At 40.5% G+C, this 16885-nt stretch overlaps 1 protein-coding gene across 1 annotated transcript; it reads right to left on the bottom strand.

The window, feature by feature from the left end:
- Window positions 1–791: 791 nt before the first annotated feature.
- Window positions 792–6081, bottom strand: tmed7 (transmembrane p24 trafficking protein 7). Its single transcript, XM_017710214.2, has 4 exons — window positions 5998–6081; window positions 5462–5677; window positions 3294–3539; window positions 792–3158 (listed from the first exon to the last, which is right to left on the bottom strand). Exons 2-4 carry the CDS (start codon window positions 5624–5626, stop codon window positions 2922–2924), a joined length of 648 nt encoding a protein of 215 aa, XP_017565703.1. The 5' UTR covers window positions 5627–5677; window positions 5998–6081; the 3' UTR covers window positions 792–2921.
- Window positions 6082–16885: the final 10804 nt, after the last annotated feature.

Raw genomic sequence — 16885 nt, 5'->3', positions numbered from 1 at the left:
AGCTCATAGACACCAGACGCCACTCATACAGACAACACTCATACAGACAAGACCACTCTCATACAGACACCACTCATACAGACAACAGACACCGCTCATACATACCACACTCATACAGACAACAGACACAGAGACAAGACACTGCTCATACAGACAACAGACACCACTCATTCAGTTTTAGTCCTGTTTTTAAAGCGTAATTGTGCTGATTTTTCAAAAAATGTCAGCACAATTAAATCATTTACATGTCAACAAATTTATAGTTATATAAGTTAGTTATATCTTTAGGTAGCCCTTGTTAAATGCCTCTAAAAGCTACCACTCAGTTACTACACAAAAATGGTTATGGTTGCCTGAGCTTGAGACATTTCTCAAAACTATTGTTAAGTAAAGGATTTTGTCTAAAACTTATTTTTTTAAATATTCAATTCATGGTGGAGACTTATATGATAAGAAAACAAGACCTCCCCACCCCCACCCCCATTACGGCCACTGTACGAAAGCCTACATAGTGAAGAGTCTGTAAGTTTCTCTACAATACACCATTTCACATCAAATCTCCTTGAATGACGGTTTACATCTCAAGTCCCGAAATGTGGAACTCCCCTGTGATTACATCTCATGTATAACTGAATGCAAGTAAAACGACAAGCAATAGGCTGCTTACAATAATCTTTTCAACACTACTTTCACTTGAATGTAATGACCTCTAGTGGTCAATAAGAGAAAGCAGATCATTCAGAGGCCAAAAGCAAAAAAGAAGGAAAGAAAAAAAGACCAATAAGGCCAGGTTATATGGATCTCAGATTTATTGATTCTGTACACTAGATATCACTGACATACAACAGAGTGGCTGTTGAAGTGAAGAAGCATACAAGGTCTCATGTTCACAAGTTAAAGTCTGAATAAATCAGTGTACAATTAGACTCTCAAAAATAAACCAGTGTACAATGAACATTGTGGTGAAAAAAACTTTAAAGACCAAAGATGAACTCACAATTAGAGCAACCTTCTGTAAAGCTGTTTCATGAAAAGCAACAAACTACTCCACACAATCCGCAGTATGCAGAATACCACTTAACCCACACTTAACTCTATACTGATACCGGTGGAAAACTTCAGCAACAAATAATTTTGGAACTTTTGTGCTAATATTTTAAATTTGATAAATCAACCCAAACATTTTTGTTGATAATCGCCCTTTTCCTGTAGAAAGCTGCAGGCATTCTGATTAGAGCAAGGGGTGGTTTAATTTCCTTGAACAGCTGCTTACCAACAGACATGACTGGAAAATACGGCACCTTTCGGACTCATACTGACCACCAACAGAAAGAAAGCCTCCTCGAATGCACCAGAATGCCACAGAAAAGTGGAGGTGTTCTGCTCTACTGCAACCCTGGGGTTTATTACAACTCACATTTTTGTGTAATTTTTTGCAAACATTTTGTAAAAACTTATCTACGCACGAAATGTTGTTTCCTTACCTCAGTGAAGCATTTGCTTCCTTTCAGCATATACGTGGTGGTAGTGTTTCACACATTCCTGTCTACATTATATGAAATTAAAACCAAAGAAACCCTCTAATCACAAAAGTGATCTTTGGCTGAAAGAAATTACACTTGATTGATTACACTCACAAAAAATAAAACCAGTGCCTCTGACAATGTAGACTCCACAGCCTATGATGTGGTTGAGGAGCCCAAATGAAATTAAACTCTGGAATCTTCAAGGAGCACTACCCTTCTGCTGGAGTTCCTCTGGCTTGCTTCATTAGGGTCTTCAAGAGCATCTGAATGCTAAGAGCAAAGTACGTTAAACCAGGAATGGAGCTGAACCCTAGAGGAGGACGGTTCTCCTGGAACAGGGCCGAGTCAGAGAAATCCTTTTTAGACTGCAGTCAGGTTGCTGAAGACAAGGTAGTCTTCTGCCTAGACTAAGCCTAATCCTAGACTAAGACTAGGATTAGGCTTAATTCCTGAGCAGGAAAGCCACCATTGCAATATAAGATCTTATACATGCAGTCATTCAAACTCAAATACTAAACCTTCTGGAGTGTCTCCGCATATTGACTCAAGGTTGTTATTTGAGCGCAACCATGAAAACAATCAGAAAATGAGAAAAAAAAAAAACATTGAATAAAGAGAAAACTCTGACCATCCATAGGTATATGAATTTCCAAGATTACACATCTTTGAAAATGCCTGCTATCCATATTTTGCTTCTTGAAGCTAAAGGTTAAGCCAACCTGTACAAAATGTATTTTTCTGGATCTTTCAAAAATGTAACAGCTGAGTATCAGCAAGCAGATGACTGCACCAAAGGGGAAAAAAAGGATATGTGCCTATACCACTACTCAAAGGCAACAATAAGTAAATCACAAAAAGCAAAATACCAAAAGATATGAGAAGCAGAAGTGAGCTAAAACTAAAATGACTTCTTTTTTCACAGATCTGATGGTGCCAATATACTTCCAAATGACTACTTAGGAGCATATTGGGTAATTGGGGCCATTCATTTTTTCACAAATAATACTGTGAAGTCCTACCGCTAACATCTGATTGAGCACCATGTACCATGAGCAATTTATAATTTCTTTTACATCTGAAGAGCCAAGTGTGTGTTAAGTAGGTCTCAAGTTACCCAATGAACAAAACATACCTTTAAATGCTTTCTAACAGTGTAAAAATTAAATGCACACCCACATAATAAATTAAGATGTTTACTTCTTAACATTGAAAATAGCAGAGGATATGAAACCTAAATCAATACGTAGCGCTAAAAGATGCCAGGCCAAACAATAACACCTTTAAATAATCTTTTTGTGTATGGAGTCCTAAAATTTGAAAACAGACCATGATATCTATGGATGCCTTTAGTCCCTTGCGTGTGTGAGAGAGAGAGACCGAAATTAACCAGGGACGTTAGGATCCCACACGAGTTGTGGTGGTTTTCTTGTCTGAAAAGAAGCTCCTCAGCAGAACAACTTGACTGATACTGACCACCAGCAGGATGAAAGCCTCACCGATGGACCAGAACGCCACTCTAGTGTTGAGGTCTTCTGCTCTGCTGCGGCCCTGAGCCTCCCTCAGACGGAAGTGTGTCTGATAGTCGATCACCGACTTCAGGGCTTCGTGGATAGAGACACATGCCGATTCCATCTGAGACAAACAAGAAATACTAGGACTGAGGACATTTTCTGCAACGTACACACAACACACACACCTAATAAGTTTGCCTAGCTAGCACCAGCTTTCTGAAGAGACGAGGAGCATTATGACATTTGTGAAACCTACCTGGGTGAGTGCAGTCACTCTGTTTTCATTGGGGAAAAGTGGAGGATCTTCGCCGACTTGAAAGTCAAAGTACACAGTCTTGTGGGTAAAGGTGGAGAATTCGTTGCTGAAACAGAACTTGTAGGTGCCATTTTTGGCAGCTGTGAACGTAAAACTGTCATATTGCTTCTTCATTTCTTTGTACATAACTGTACCGTCCGGATCCTCCAGACGACAGTCAACGTCATAATGGCCTCCAGTCACGACCTGTAAAAAAAGTATGTATATTTTAATACTCCAATGTTCAACCCAGTCTCTATCTAGCATACAATAAATCACCTCAGACTAATTTTCACAGGCTACACCTATAATTAGTTAAAAAAAAATAACACATATATCACATAAATCACATTTATAATAGAAGCCAACACACTGTAATGACCCTTAAAGAAACACTCCAGAGTTCTTAACCTATAATCAATCCTTAAAACAACTGCCCATTGTTGTCTCTGTGCTTCAGATTCGGCAGATGGAGACTGTTTTAAAAACGCTGGAATATTCCTTAAAACTTTCCTCTAGAGCTTTATAAAGGTTATATTTTTTGACAGGGCAGTCAAATGGAAAAGTACTGCTTTGAACATTATATTAAGGCAATCTGAGCCTTTTGAACAACTAGCACAGGCGAATTCTTTTAATCTCTTCTGAAAGAAGTCACATTAGATCTGTTTTCACGGGGGCAGTCGTGGGCTGGAGGTTAGGGAACCAGTTTCGTGACCAGAAGGTCGCCGGTTCGATCCCCAGAGCCGACAGCACATGACTGAGGTGTCCTTGAGCAAGACACCTAACCCCCAACTGCTCGCCGGGACGCTGCAGATTGGGCTGCCCACCGCTCCGGGCAAGTGTGCTCACTGCCCCTAGTGTGTGTGTGCTCACTAGAGTGTATGTGGCGTTTCACTTCACGGATGGGTTAAATGCGGTGGTGAAATTTCCCCGTTGTGGGACTAATAAGGGTCTCTTAATCTAATCCTAATTTTCTTACAAAATACAAAAGTAGCATAAAAGCATTTCAGAAAAAACTAAGGCTGCTCATAAGACAAAACGTACCCCAGTGTCCTACTATGGACATATTATGTTTGTACATAAACTACACAGACACCCTTTCTAATTAGTGAATTTGGCTACTTTAAAAGTATGCTGTGCACACACAGCTTGTATAATCTAAAGAGATAAGCACCGCTAATAGGATGTGATGCTCTGGAGTGGCCCATGTGCCAAGTGTTATCTAGAGGGGTATTATGGCTGTGGGGCAGCGGAACTGCATGATTAGCAGTGATGGAGATCCATCTAACACCTCTGGGATGAACCAGAGACATTTATGCTCAAGAGCTCATCATCAAACATCATTACCTGACCTCACTAACACACTTGTGACTAAACGCCATCAAAACTTTATTCCCCAATCCCTCACAGCAATGGTCCAGCATCTAATTCCTCTAATCATCTAACCAAATTCCCAGTTGAGCAGAGGCTGTTACTGCAGGAAAGGAGCAACAAACTCCACACTAAAATGTTTAATTCCAGGAGAGGAAAAGAAAGAAAAAAAAAAAAAAAAGAGAGAGAGCAGGTTTCCACAAATGTTTAGACTAGGGCTGAAACAACTCATTAATGTCGAAAAAAAAATTGCTAATGAATGACGTTATCAATTAACTGGCTTGATGACGTTTGTGCTTCCCATTTACATCACGTGACTGACAGAGGAAGAAACAGACTACATGACCCCACAAACCTAACTGGCCTATCTCGGACTGTCACGTAAAAACAGCTTGCGTTGTTCCTTGTTTCATGAGCACTGCAGAAAATCTGCTGCTACGCCCTGAATAAAAGCCCTTTCTAAATGACGATAAGGTTTTTTTTTTGTTTGTTTTTAATATGAAGAGAGAGTAATCCATTTATTTTTAATCTGTGGGTACCACCAGACCAATACATGCAGGTATTCGTTTCGCAACTAGTCGATTAATCGTAATTCACGACGGATCAGATAACCGATTACGAATAAGTCGTTTGCTGCGGCTCCACTCTGGACATGCTGTGCGTGTGTCCGTTTACCATCGCGACAAATGCCACGTACCCTTTTGAAAAGGGGTAAAACGAGTCTGACCGCTCGTTAAGCTGCAAACAGCCTCACTGACCTGAAACTCGAGGGTGCACTTCGTGCCTATTGTGATATCCTCGTAGAAGCACTGCTTGGCGTTGTCGGGCAGCTCGAAGGTGAGCTCGGAGCCCCTCGCCCAGCCCCACAGCAGCACCTGCACCAGCACCAGCAGCCTCCCACTGCAGCCACGGAGCCACTCCATCTGAACCGACTGCGGAGCGAGGAGGTCTCTCAGGGTGACAAACGGACAGACCTACACATGGGGGGAAAGAAATCACAGGACACCATGTAGAAAAAGACCAAACCAGTCCAGCTGATAAAAAGTCCTGTTTCTGTAGGAACCCGTCCGGACTGAGCGGAGCAGCGATAGCAGAGCTAGCAGTAACGTTAGCATCCCGGTCATGAACTGGCTCGACGAGAGCGATACGACACAGAGAGACGGACACATCTGAATATCACCTCACAGACGTGGGCTTTTACCCTAAACAAGGCAAATTAAGAAGTTAAATGATCAAATTTATCCGTAAAAACTAAAAAAAAACGAAGCTTCGGCAAAGAGAAAGCTCTACTCACCTCAAAATCTACTACCCGGATGAAGGAAGTGCACCGGTGGCGATGACGTAGCACGTACGGACGTGGTGACGTCGGCGCGTAACTCGTCGCTGAACAGACGTGCGTGGGTGCGTTTGTTTGTTTATTTATTTATTTCTTCTTCTTTCGGCTGCTCCCTTTAGGGGTCGCCACAGCGGATCATCTGCCTCCATCTTGCCCTATCCACTGCCTCCTCTACTTTCACACCAACCATCTCCATGTCCACCTTCACTACATCCATAAACCTTCTCTGAGGTCTACCTCTTCTCCTTCTACCCGGCAGCTCCATCTCCAACATTTTTTGCCCAATATATCCACTATTCCTCCTCAACACATGTCCAAACCATCTCAACCTGGCCTCTCTGGCTTTATCTCCAAACTGCTCCACCTTCACTGTCCCTCTGATCTACTCATTTCTAATCTTGTCCATCCTGGTCACTCCCAACGAAAATCTCAGCATCTTCATCTCCGCCACCTCCAGCTCAGCCTCCTGTCTTTTAGTCTCCAAACCAGACATCATAGCAGGACGCACTGCTGTCTTGTAAACCTTCCCTTTCACTCTTGCTGCTATCCTTCTGTCACACATCAGCCCTGACACCCGTCTCCACCCACTCCATCCTGCCTGCACCCTCTTCTTCACCTCTTTTCTGCACTGTCCATTGCTCTGGATGGTTGACCCAAGATATTTGAAGTCATCCACCTTTACGACCTCTACTCCTTACATCTTCACATTTCCACCTGCCTCCCTCTCATTCACACACATGTATTCCGTCTTGTCTCTACTGACCTTCATTCCTCTCCTCTCCAGTGCAAAACTCCACCTCTCCAGATTCTCTTCCACCTGCTCTCTACTCTCACCACAGATTACAATGTCATCTGCAAACGTCATGGTCCATGGAGCCTCCTGCCTGACCTCATCTGTCAACCTTTCCATCACCATTGCAAACAAGAAGGGGCTCAAAGCTGATCCCTGATGTAACCCCACCTTCACCTTGAAACCATTTGTCACTCCAACTACACACCTCACCACTGTCTCACTATCCTCATACATGTCCTGCACCACCCTAACATACTTTTCAGCTACACCTGACTTCCTCATACAGTACCACAGTTCCTGTCTTGGCACCCTATCATATGCCTTCTCTAGATCCACAAAGACACAATGCAGCTCCTTCTGACCTTCTCTGTGCTTCTCTACCAACAATCTCAACGCAAAAACTGCATCTGTGGTGCTCTTTCTGGGCATGAAACCAAACTGCTGCTCACTGATCTGAACCTCTCGCCTTAGCCTTGCTTCAACAACTCTTTCCCATAACTTCATGGTGTGGCTCATCAACTTTATACCTCTGTAGTTACTGCAGCTCTGCACATCACCCTTGTTCTTAAAAATGGGGACCATTTTTAAGTTTTAACCATTGTTGGTTTCCGTAAACAGTGAATTCAAATTGGGTGATCTTTCCTTATTTGGAGCATACAGACTCGGGAGTGAACAGTACGTTTACAAATGATATCAAACGCACAAAAAGACTACATTTAAATACAGGATAATTACTTAAAAAATGCTATAGTTTTAATATTATAAGGCCCAAGTTTTTTGGTACAATGAAAATGACTGATGAATACCAGCAAAACAGACCGGTTCACATTGTTGACCACAAGGGTGCAGCATTTAACCACTGTTCTAATCAGCCACGTAATCTCTGCCGGTGCTCCACATTCTTCCAAGTTGGCACAGTAATGACTATTTTGTGCCATTTCTGTCAGAATACATCTCTCTATCCAGTACAGCACTCATTTGTGTGATTGTCTATTGTTTGCCATCACAGAGGCGAAACATGAGAGATCTCATCACGCTGAATTCCCTTTTTGATCACTTTATATCATTTATAAAATCTGTATAATGTGTAATAAAATGTGTAATAAAACAATTGTAATGTGCATCTGTGCAGATTAGTGCACGCCAATATCTCTGAAATTTTCTTTGATTGTTTTGTATCACCTAGAACATCTGCTGTAGTGTAATGAATCAATTATGTGTAATGATTCAACTGTTACGTTTCATTGTTTCTGTAATTATTCAACCGCTCGTTTAATTATGAGTTAATTAGATGTGGTGCGCTGCTTTAGTTTTCAATTCACGTCCTTCATTAACACCACAGAGATTTCAGTTGAGTGTTTTATTGTTCGTAGAATAGGGATGGTAAAGTTTGATGAGCTACATGAGCATGGGTAATATAAGACCTGTGCTTTGAATTTGTTAAGACTGGCTTACATAACCTGCTTAGACTATGTGATAATTATCTTCGGGAACATTCCAGGTTTGCCGACGTAGTTGTCTCACTTTTGTTTATTTAGTCTTCAGGGCTGTTGTGCATGATTTGCTGTTGTACGTTATGTGGAAGGAGCCCGACAGCCTGTATAAACCTTTTCAGAAACACCACCATTTGGGTCTTCGCGCTGCCACGTCCAGGTTTTGAAGCTGCAGCTCTTGGCAGGCAAGCTTGGCTTAGTAACGCCAATGTTGCGGCCAGTTGGGTTGGAAAAATCATAGACGTGTTCATTTTATAGGTGTATTGTGCAGTTATGGTTGGGGTATTGTACATTGTGGTTGGGGTACTGTGCTTTTAGACTTACAGTTCCTTCAAATCTCCACACATTGGCAGTCTTGTTTGACCATCTGTAGGTTTTAGATGAGCCTTTGGGATTTAGTTTGGAACTCATTCTTTACTGAGGAAGTTGCATCATCATCATCAATCAGTCTCATTTAAATCCTTTGGGGAAAAAAAAAGAAGAAAAAGAATGCGACTGACTTTCTTCCGGAGACTAGATTGTTAATGGCTGAGATTTGCTTGAAACTCTTTAATCTTCGTCCTTGGAACCCTGTTAATCACATTCTGTGAATGTTTTTAAGGAAGCTGATAATAACAGAGATTGATAATTGACAGAAAAGGCATGACTGGTTATTATCTGTCTATTCATGACTGCAATTAATATGCAATAAGTGTCTGGAGGGTGGTTATTGCCATGTTTGTGATTCGTCAGCAGTTGGCTTCTTTCGATATCTCCGCTTTCACGTCACTCCTGGTACAAGATAGACAATGTTTGTCATGTCAGTTAGTGTTCGCCACAGTTTGTCACGGAGTCCTAGTCTACACAAATATGTTACAACACGCATATCATACCCTAGGCCTATCTTACTTTTACGGCTTCTTCATGCTGTATTATTTAACAAGGGTGACACTGAGTCACAGAGAAAAGGCAATGTGCACATTATGTTGCTCGAGGTTTCTTGGCTCTAGAAGAAAATATTCTCTTAGCACATGGAAAGTTTTATAGAGCAAGATCTTTGCAGAGAGCTGATTCTTTATTGTGTTCTAGGCTGACTGTTTTCACTCAACGCAGGCCACACGGTGTTCTATACACCTTTGTAAATCTAGGGAAACCTTTATTTGGTAAAACTCATTTACATATATGGAGGTTCTTTAAACTTTAAAAAAGATTCCTCACACTCACACATCTTAATAACCCCTTAACAAGTTTTATTACACGATTCTATAAATTAAGAATCGCTCCATTAGTGTGCATTATAGTCCCTGTAGTTACTAAATAATAAGCCTTTGTACGTAATAAGCCTGGAATGTTAAGGGATTCAAAAAACATCTAGTGAAGGTCCAAAAGCAGCTCTTCCAAGGACTCGCTCCAAGGAACTCTTTTTTCCACTGTTATTTTTAAGAGTGTAGGTGATTTATAATTCCTATTATCTCGCATTAGCGTGAAGAATGCTGAGCTACTGCATGACATAAAGAGAAAATTCACAATTTTTTGTTAAATTGCACACAATTCAGTCATTGAGATGTAAGCCAAGTCATTCAGAGTGGTTTGATGTGAAACAATGCGTTGCAGAGAAACTGACCCACTCAGATGTCCTTACAGTGGTGGTGATAGGAACCAGGGGTCATGATGTCTACAACACAAATACAACAAATGCAAATACATTTTTTATGATCCAAAACCACCAGTGAACCTACACGTCTCCTAAGTTTTAATAGGTATAGTTCTATATTTATATATATGGAATAATATATGTACATATATGGTATTTTCTTACTATGCAAAGCCCTGCATGTACCTCTCCACTAATAATATAATATGTCGTGTGACATCCTTTGTATACAAGCTTTTGTATGTATGAAGTCTGGATTGTTAAGAGGATAACGCATTCAGTTTATGATAATAATGTGAAATATGCGCATATAAAAACACATTTGTGGCCACACTCTCATAAGTGAAAATGCTGTATTAGGTTTTTTTTCCCTACACTGTTAGAAATAAAGTTACCATGCAGGTACATGATTCATTCATCAAGGTACAAACAGTGTAAACATTCCCTCAAAGGTGTAACAGTGGTTTTAAGTTAAACCTTAAGTATTTCCCAGTGGAAAAATAGACATTTGTATCTTTTTATAAACTAATTTTTAAAAACAGAACCATTTAATAAAAAGCCTGGTGATGAGGTGGTTGGTTGGTTAGTGCAGTGGGTAACACCTCTGCCTTCTATGCTGTAGACTGGGGTTCAATCCCCACCTGGGTAAACACCCTACACTACACCAATAAGAGTCCTTCGGCAAGACTCCTTGGCCTACCTGTGTAGAAATGATCAAATTGTAAGTCGCTCTGGATAAGAGCGTCAGCCAAATGCCATAAATGTAAATGAGATGGGGTGTGTGGAGTCAGTACATCTTAGAAAATATCATTTCAGTGGATTATGGTTGTTACGTTCCCTGATGTACCTCTGAGGGTACCACCACAGTGACAAGAGGGGTACTGCCCCAGCGACAGCGTCGTACCTTTTTTCTGAGAGTGTGAGCAACCTTTCAGTTGATGGTTCTTTGAATGAGATGTGTGAGTTTGAAGAACTTTCAAGCCAAGAACAATTTAGCAGCGTTATATTTTAAGACTGTATTATATAAAAAGTGTTCGCAAGTGAAGCAAAACCTTTAATGGCTAAATATCAAGGGGTCTGAAAATGAGCTTGGGTGTATATGGTGACCACATGTCACATTCATGAGCTCTTTCTGGAATAAAATGATTGCTGACTATTATTTATGCATGTTCAACATGTGATAAGGCAGCCAATTATAGATACCAGCACAATAATACAGTATACCAGCAATCTAATAAACAGGTTGCTGGTGTAATATAATATTATGCTGGGCTACCATTCACTTAGACCAAGCAATGCTGCTGTTACAGTTTACTTCTAATTTTCACAGTGAATCGACCCGGGTTTTGTTTTTGAAAGAAAAAAACCTTATTAATATTAAAGTGGATCTTTGAATTTTTTTTTAATTGGCTGCATAATTCACTCGCCGAGATGTAAGCAAAATCATGCAGACTGTTTTGATGCGAAATGGTTCATTGCAGAGAAACTTATCAGCTCAGATTTCTTTACAGTGGTGCTGATAGGAACCAGGAGTTGTGATGTCTACAACACAGTTATCAGCCATTGTGCTTACGATCCACTTCTGAGGTTGTACGTGTGTTGATAATGGTAAAACAGTGGGAAATCTGAAAAACAGAATTTCTTTGGGAACTATTTTGCCTCACAACACCCTGCATGCATCCCTCCACCATGAATGGATTATAAGACAATATAATATTATAAAAAATATAAAACAATGTCTCAGGCATCAGGCGGTATACATGTAACCGTTTTATGTAATAACTTTTGAGGAAGCTTTTAGAGACATTAAACTCTTCAGACACTCCCATCATTGTTGCCCGCTAGTCCAAACAGGGTCGCGTTAGCAGTTGGGAGAGCAGAGAATCCCAGATGACCCTGTCACCCGCAACTTCCTTCAGCTCATTCCCGGGGACCCCAAGCTGCTCCCAGGCCAACTTGGAGACATAAAGAGTGTCTTAAGACACTCTTTGTGAGCAATTCTGATTCTTTCAGATTCAACTCTAATAAATAATTTAGATTTTATTGAAATAAATCATTTTATTTACATCTCAAAAAGCAGATTTAATCATACAATCATAGTTTTTTTTCTGATCTTCTGTTACCATTTTGGAGATATCAGGTTTGGTCTAATATCAGTGAAAGATAACAGCGATGCTGTAGAGAGACCACTTTTTCCCCCTTATGAGAACCTTTGAGTGGACAGCTCTTGAAACCACTCAACCCAAAGATTCTTTAGAGAACAGAAAGTTGTTTTTCTATGGCAATGCTCCACAGAACCCCTTTGTAAAGAGAGCTTATGTCCTCGGTGTCTTGGTCTCTCCTGCTTAGTTTCACTGTATATTCATGTATGATTGTAATGACAACAAAGTTCTTCTTTTTGAGTGTTATCATCTTGTACTGAAGTGTGCAACAAACGTCTGAGCCCATCTATAGCCTCCATTTCATTTTCCCTTACAGTGGGACTGAGGGGAGGTTTACTGTCAGTATCTGTTACAAACGCTTCCTGACTTACTTCCTTCGGTCTTTTTGTCCCACTTGAAATAATACCGAGGTGTGGTAGATAAAAATTGCAGTTGTTTTATGGGTATTTTCACAACTAATCTTTGTATGTGATAAGTAGAAAGTGCAAGGTACATTGGGAACAACATGTTCAAAAGCTGCACGTAGTGGCATCATGAAACCTGAGAGTCAGATGTATCTCCTGACCTTTACCACCATCATCGTTTACCACCTCACTAAGAGCTTTTCGCAAGTGGAAATCCAGTAGTCAGATGGCACACAACCTTATCTAATCCCAGGATTATTCCTGCCTTCATCTAGAATAGGACAGAGTGTTATTTACACGGCTTGTGATCCTTCTGCATTAATGTGAAAAATATTCAGCTGACTCGTACGATTCAGGTTACAGAAATCATGTGAAACAGGCAGCTACACCAACCGGTCACTTCATTTAAACCACCTCCTTGCTTCTATGCTTTTATTGTCCAGTTTATCAGCATCTCTTACCATTTAGATGCACTTTGTAGTTCTACAATTACAGACTGTAGTGCCTATGCATTGTTTACACCCCTTTTATCCTTTTTTTAAATGGTCAGGCCCACCACAGAGCAGGTACTATTTGGGTGGTGGATCATTCTCAGCTAGTGTGCTAGTGTGTGTTGCGCTGGTATGAGTGGATCAGACACAGCAGTGCTGCTGGAGGTTTAAACAATGTGTCCACTCACTGTCCACTGTATCAGACACACAGACCTTGTTGGTCCACCTCGTAGATGTAAAGTCAGAAACATTAGCTCATCTATTGCTGCACAGTGCTCTATTTGTTTATCTGTGTTTGATCCACTTGTACCAACATAACACACACAAACACATTGAAATAACACCTGCTGTGTGAGGGTCCATGGGGGTCCTGACCATGGAAGAAATGGTCGAAAAGTATGCAGAAAATTTTAGAATTGTATGGGTAAGTGGAACTGATAACATTGGCAATAAGTGTAACAGCAAGGAGGTGGTTTGACTAAAGTGGCTAATCCATCGCCTGTCCATTGGATGGGTGAATATGGTCACTGAAATTCTGAAAGTGTCTTTACCACTGAGCAAGCGGTTTTTTTTTTTTTTATTATTTATTATTACGGCAGTTTTATGGCTCAGTCCAATTTGGTCAGGCTCTGAAGTTCAGACGACACGTTTGGCGATTGGCATTCAGTTCATTTCTGGCTGATTCCAGATTGTTTAGCTGTTCTTCTGTCACAGCTGCCGACTGAAAAGCTGCTCAGTGGTGACGACAGTTTGGGAGTTTAATGTTTTCTCATCCTCAGAGTCTGACCAAATCGACCGTAGGTCAAAAGCAAGCTTAAAAGTGTACGTTTTCTGTTTGTGCGCAAAGTAAGAAGTGTTCAAATGTCTTTAGCGTCTCCTACAGCTGTCAAAGTCATTGCTTAGCAACGTCGTCTAAGTGGAGCGATACAGTGTTTGTGAAAAACCTGTGATGTTGTGGAAAAATATCAGTATGATTAGACCGCCTCTCAACCAATCAGCTTGAGTGGCCGGAACTTAATGTTGTATAATATCTATACATGGACTGTATGGACGGAGGAGTGAAAGATCAAATGTTTTAGAGCACCCCCATTGTTCCAGATTTCTGATCTTTACGCAGTTTTTTTGTCTCGTAGTACTCCAAAATGAAAGCATAGAACAAATAAACAATTAGAGATTTATAAAAAAAGAAATCACAGAGTTATTTTAAGTTTATCCAAATTTCTCTAAATATTTTCATCAAAGTAGCTACCCTTTCTATTGCTTCATGCTGCAAGATGCTGTGGTGCTCTTGCTTGATGGTGTCAGTCACTCTTTGCAACTCTCCGAATCTGGATCCAGCAAAAGAGCTCCACACCATCACGCTTCCTCTTCCATGCTGGACAGTTGGTGAGAAAACATCCTTTCACCTGACAAAATGTGGTGGGTAGCACTGTCGCCTCACAGCGAGGAGGGCCTGGGTTCGATACCCCGGCCAGGTGACCAGGTCCGGGTGACCGGGTCTCTGTGTGCAGTTTGCATGTTCTTCCCGTGTCTGCGTGGGTTTCCTCCGGGTTCTCCGGTTTCCTCCCACAGTCCAAAGACATGCAGTCAGGCCAACTGGACATGCTAGGAATGTGTGTGAGTGATTGTGTGTGTATGCCTTGTGATGGACTGGCGACCTGTCTAGGGTGTATTCTGCTTTCCACCCGATGACTGCTGGGATAGGCTCCAGCATGCCCCTGCAACCCTAAGGGAGAAGCAGCTTAGAAGATGGATGGACTATAAGATCTTCTTGCGGTCTTCAGGATGCTACTGGTGGTTCTGCAAAGCCCAGGAAAGCCTCTTTTTCTTACTGCCACTTTACCTGCCAAACAAACACAGCTCAAAGTCTTCTCTTCACAGTTAAAAATTAGACTTCCTTACTTCAACCAGTATTGAGGTGTTTCCTGTAAACTAATCTGACTCTCTGAATTTTCTATTCAGAATCTGTTGGGGCTTTGAGTCTGCCAAACATCTCCCTGTCAGATTGACCTTCAGTTTCCAAGTGCCTTTGGATGGTGTAGGAGACTGTACTCCCTGACATCCTGGCTTTACAAGTTCTCTAAAAGAAAGATTCACACTTTTGAGGGGTAAACTCTGCTTTTACACACAGAGAGAGTTTGTAATTAATCAACCGAAGTTGGGACACCGATAGGAATCGTTTGCATGAACTTTCAAAGCTAAACTTACAGCTGTGAGTCAACCAATGACTTGTCCATGAAAAAGGCCTTTATACATAACTGAGAAAACCCTCCCTGATACTGTATCCCACTCCAAAATACATCACAGCGGAAAATGCACTATGGTTTCCAATTCATATTGACTTAAACGAATTCATGCCAAAATAAGCTGCCTCTGCTGTTCTTCAGTGTGGTTAGAGCACAGCTGAAATCACAGACCATGAAGGCCTGAAGGATGTGCTTACTTGACCCGTGATAATACAGTTTGATATGTGACTAACTGTGACTGGGCTCAAGGTTCTTGGGAATATTGATTTGCCTGGTAAAATATTTATTCTGCCCTCCGATAAAAGCCAGTTAGTACAATCCACTCTGTCCTCTAGAGACTCTTTACACAGCGTCTGATTTCATGTAATGATATGGCGGAAAAGAAACCTAAGAGTTAACTTCAGAAAATATGACATGAAAGCCAAAATGTTTAGACCATCATTAACTTTGTATAATCTAGACAGGGCCAGCATCAGAAGAGTCCTTTTTCTAAAGCTACTATGTACTTTTGTGAAGTTCAAACAAAATCGAACTCCAACATTTGGGTTTTCCTTTCTTGGTACCAGAGAACAAAGACAATTTCTATGTATATAATTTCTATATACTGTACCTCATTCAAGATTCAGCTCTTTGTATAATGGGAGTTTTAGGTTTTGTTTGTTTTCTGTTGGTTCTGTTTGAGATTTGTTAGTTTCATTTGCCCCATTGTGACCGACACTTCTTATTAAAGTTCTCACATTATTTGATTTCTTTCAGAGAGCACCTTGATAAAAGCAGCATAGCAATCAGCTAAAAGGATTGAATTAAAAGGATTAAGCCTGGTTATGCAACTGAGTAACTGCTGGGCTGCAGACTTGCTGTGAGGAAGAAAATCTCCATCTTTCATTTTTTTTTGCCAAACATGAACTGAATCCTAATTCTCCTTCTATTTTTATAGTTGTGGCAGGTTTCAAAAACTTAAAAACTATAATGAATTAATAAGTAAAGAGTAAAGAATGAATAAGTAAAGAGGCCTTAAAGTTTTTATAGCAATTATAGAGAGAAATGTGGACACTGAAGTTTAGCTCCTTCTCTCCTACTGTGCTTGGTTTTTACGATTGGTATGAAAAACATTATTATTTTTATTGTTTTAATTAAAAAAGTAACATATGACCTGACTGCTACTCTTATTGACCTATTTCAGGATGAATATAGTCTCACTCCTACAAATACAGGCCTGAGTATATGGGTTAATTGTGGCATACAATATATAGGGACAAAGAATGTACAAGAACTTGAACTCTACAGAGATCGATTTTGTCAAAGTGTCAAGAGCAAATATTGTAAAAGCATAATTAAAGTCACATTTGCGCCCCTGGTGAAATGATAAGTTTTGTTGATTTTGAGGAGTGAATTTAAGTTAACCCTAAACAGAGAAAACACATTAGCACATTTTACTGCATACTTACTGCTTTTGTGGATTTAACATATGGAGAAACAATGAAAATGCAGCATGTGCAAAAGTTGTGGCACACTTTAGATTTTAGGTTTTATTCTTTGCAAAATGTTAAACTCAGCAAATAAGAAGAATGTGCACTAACATGTGCAGAAAAATGGCACTTGAAAATGAATTAAACATCACATG

Source organism: Pygocentrus nattereri, chromosome 28, assembly GCF_015220715.1.
Source record: "Pygocentrus nattereri isolate fPygNat1 chromosome 28, fPygNat1.pri, whole genome shotgun sequence".
Taxonomy (NCBI): Eukaryota; Metazoa; Chordata; class Actinopteri; order Characiformes; family Serrasalmidae; genus Pygocentrus; species Pygocentrus nattereri.
The sequence above is the reverse complement of the archived record's forward strand: the minus strand, read 5'-3'. Positions and strand labels throughout refer to the sequence as shown.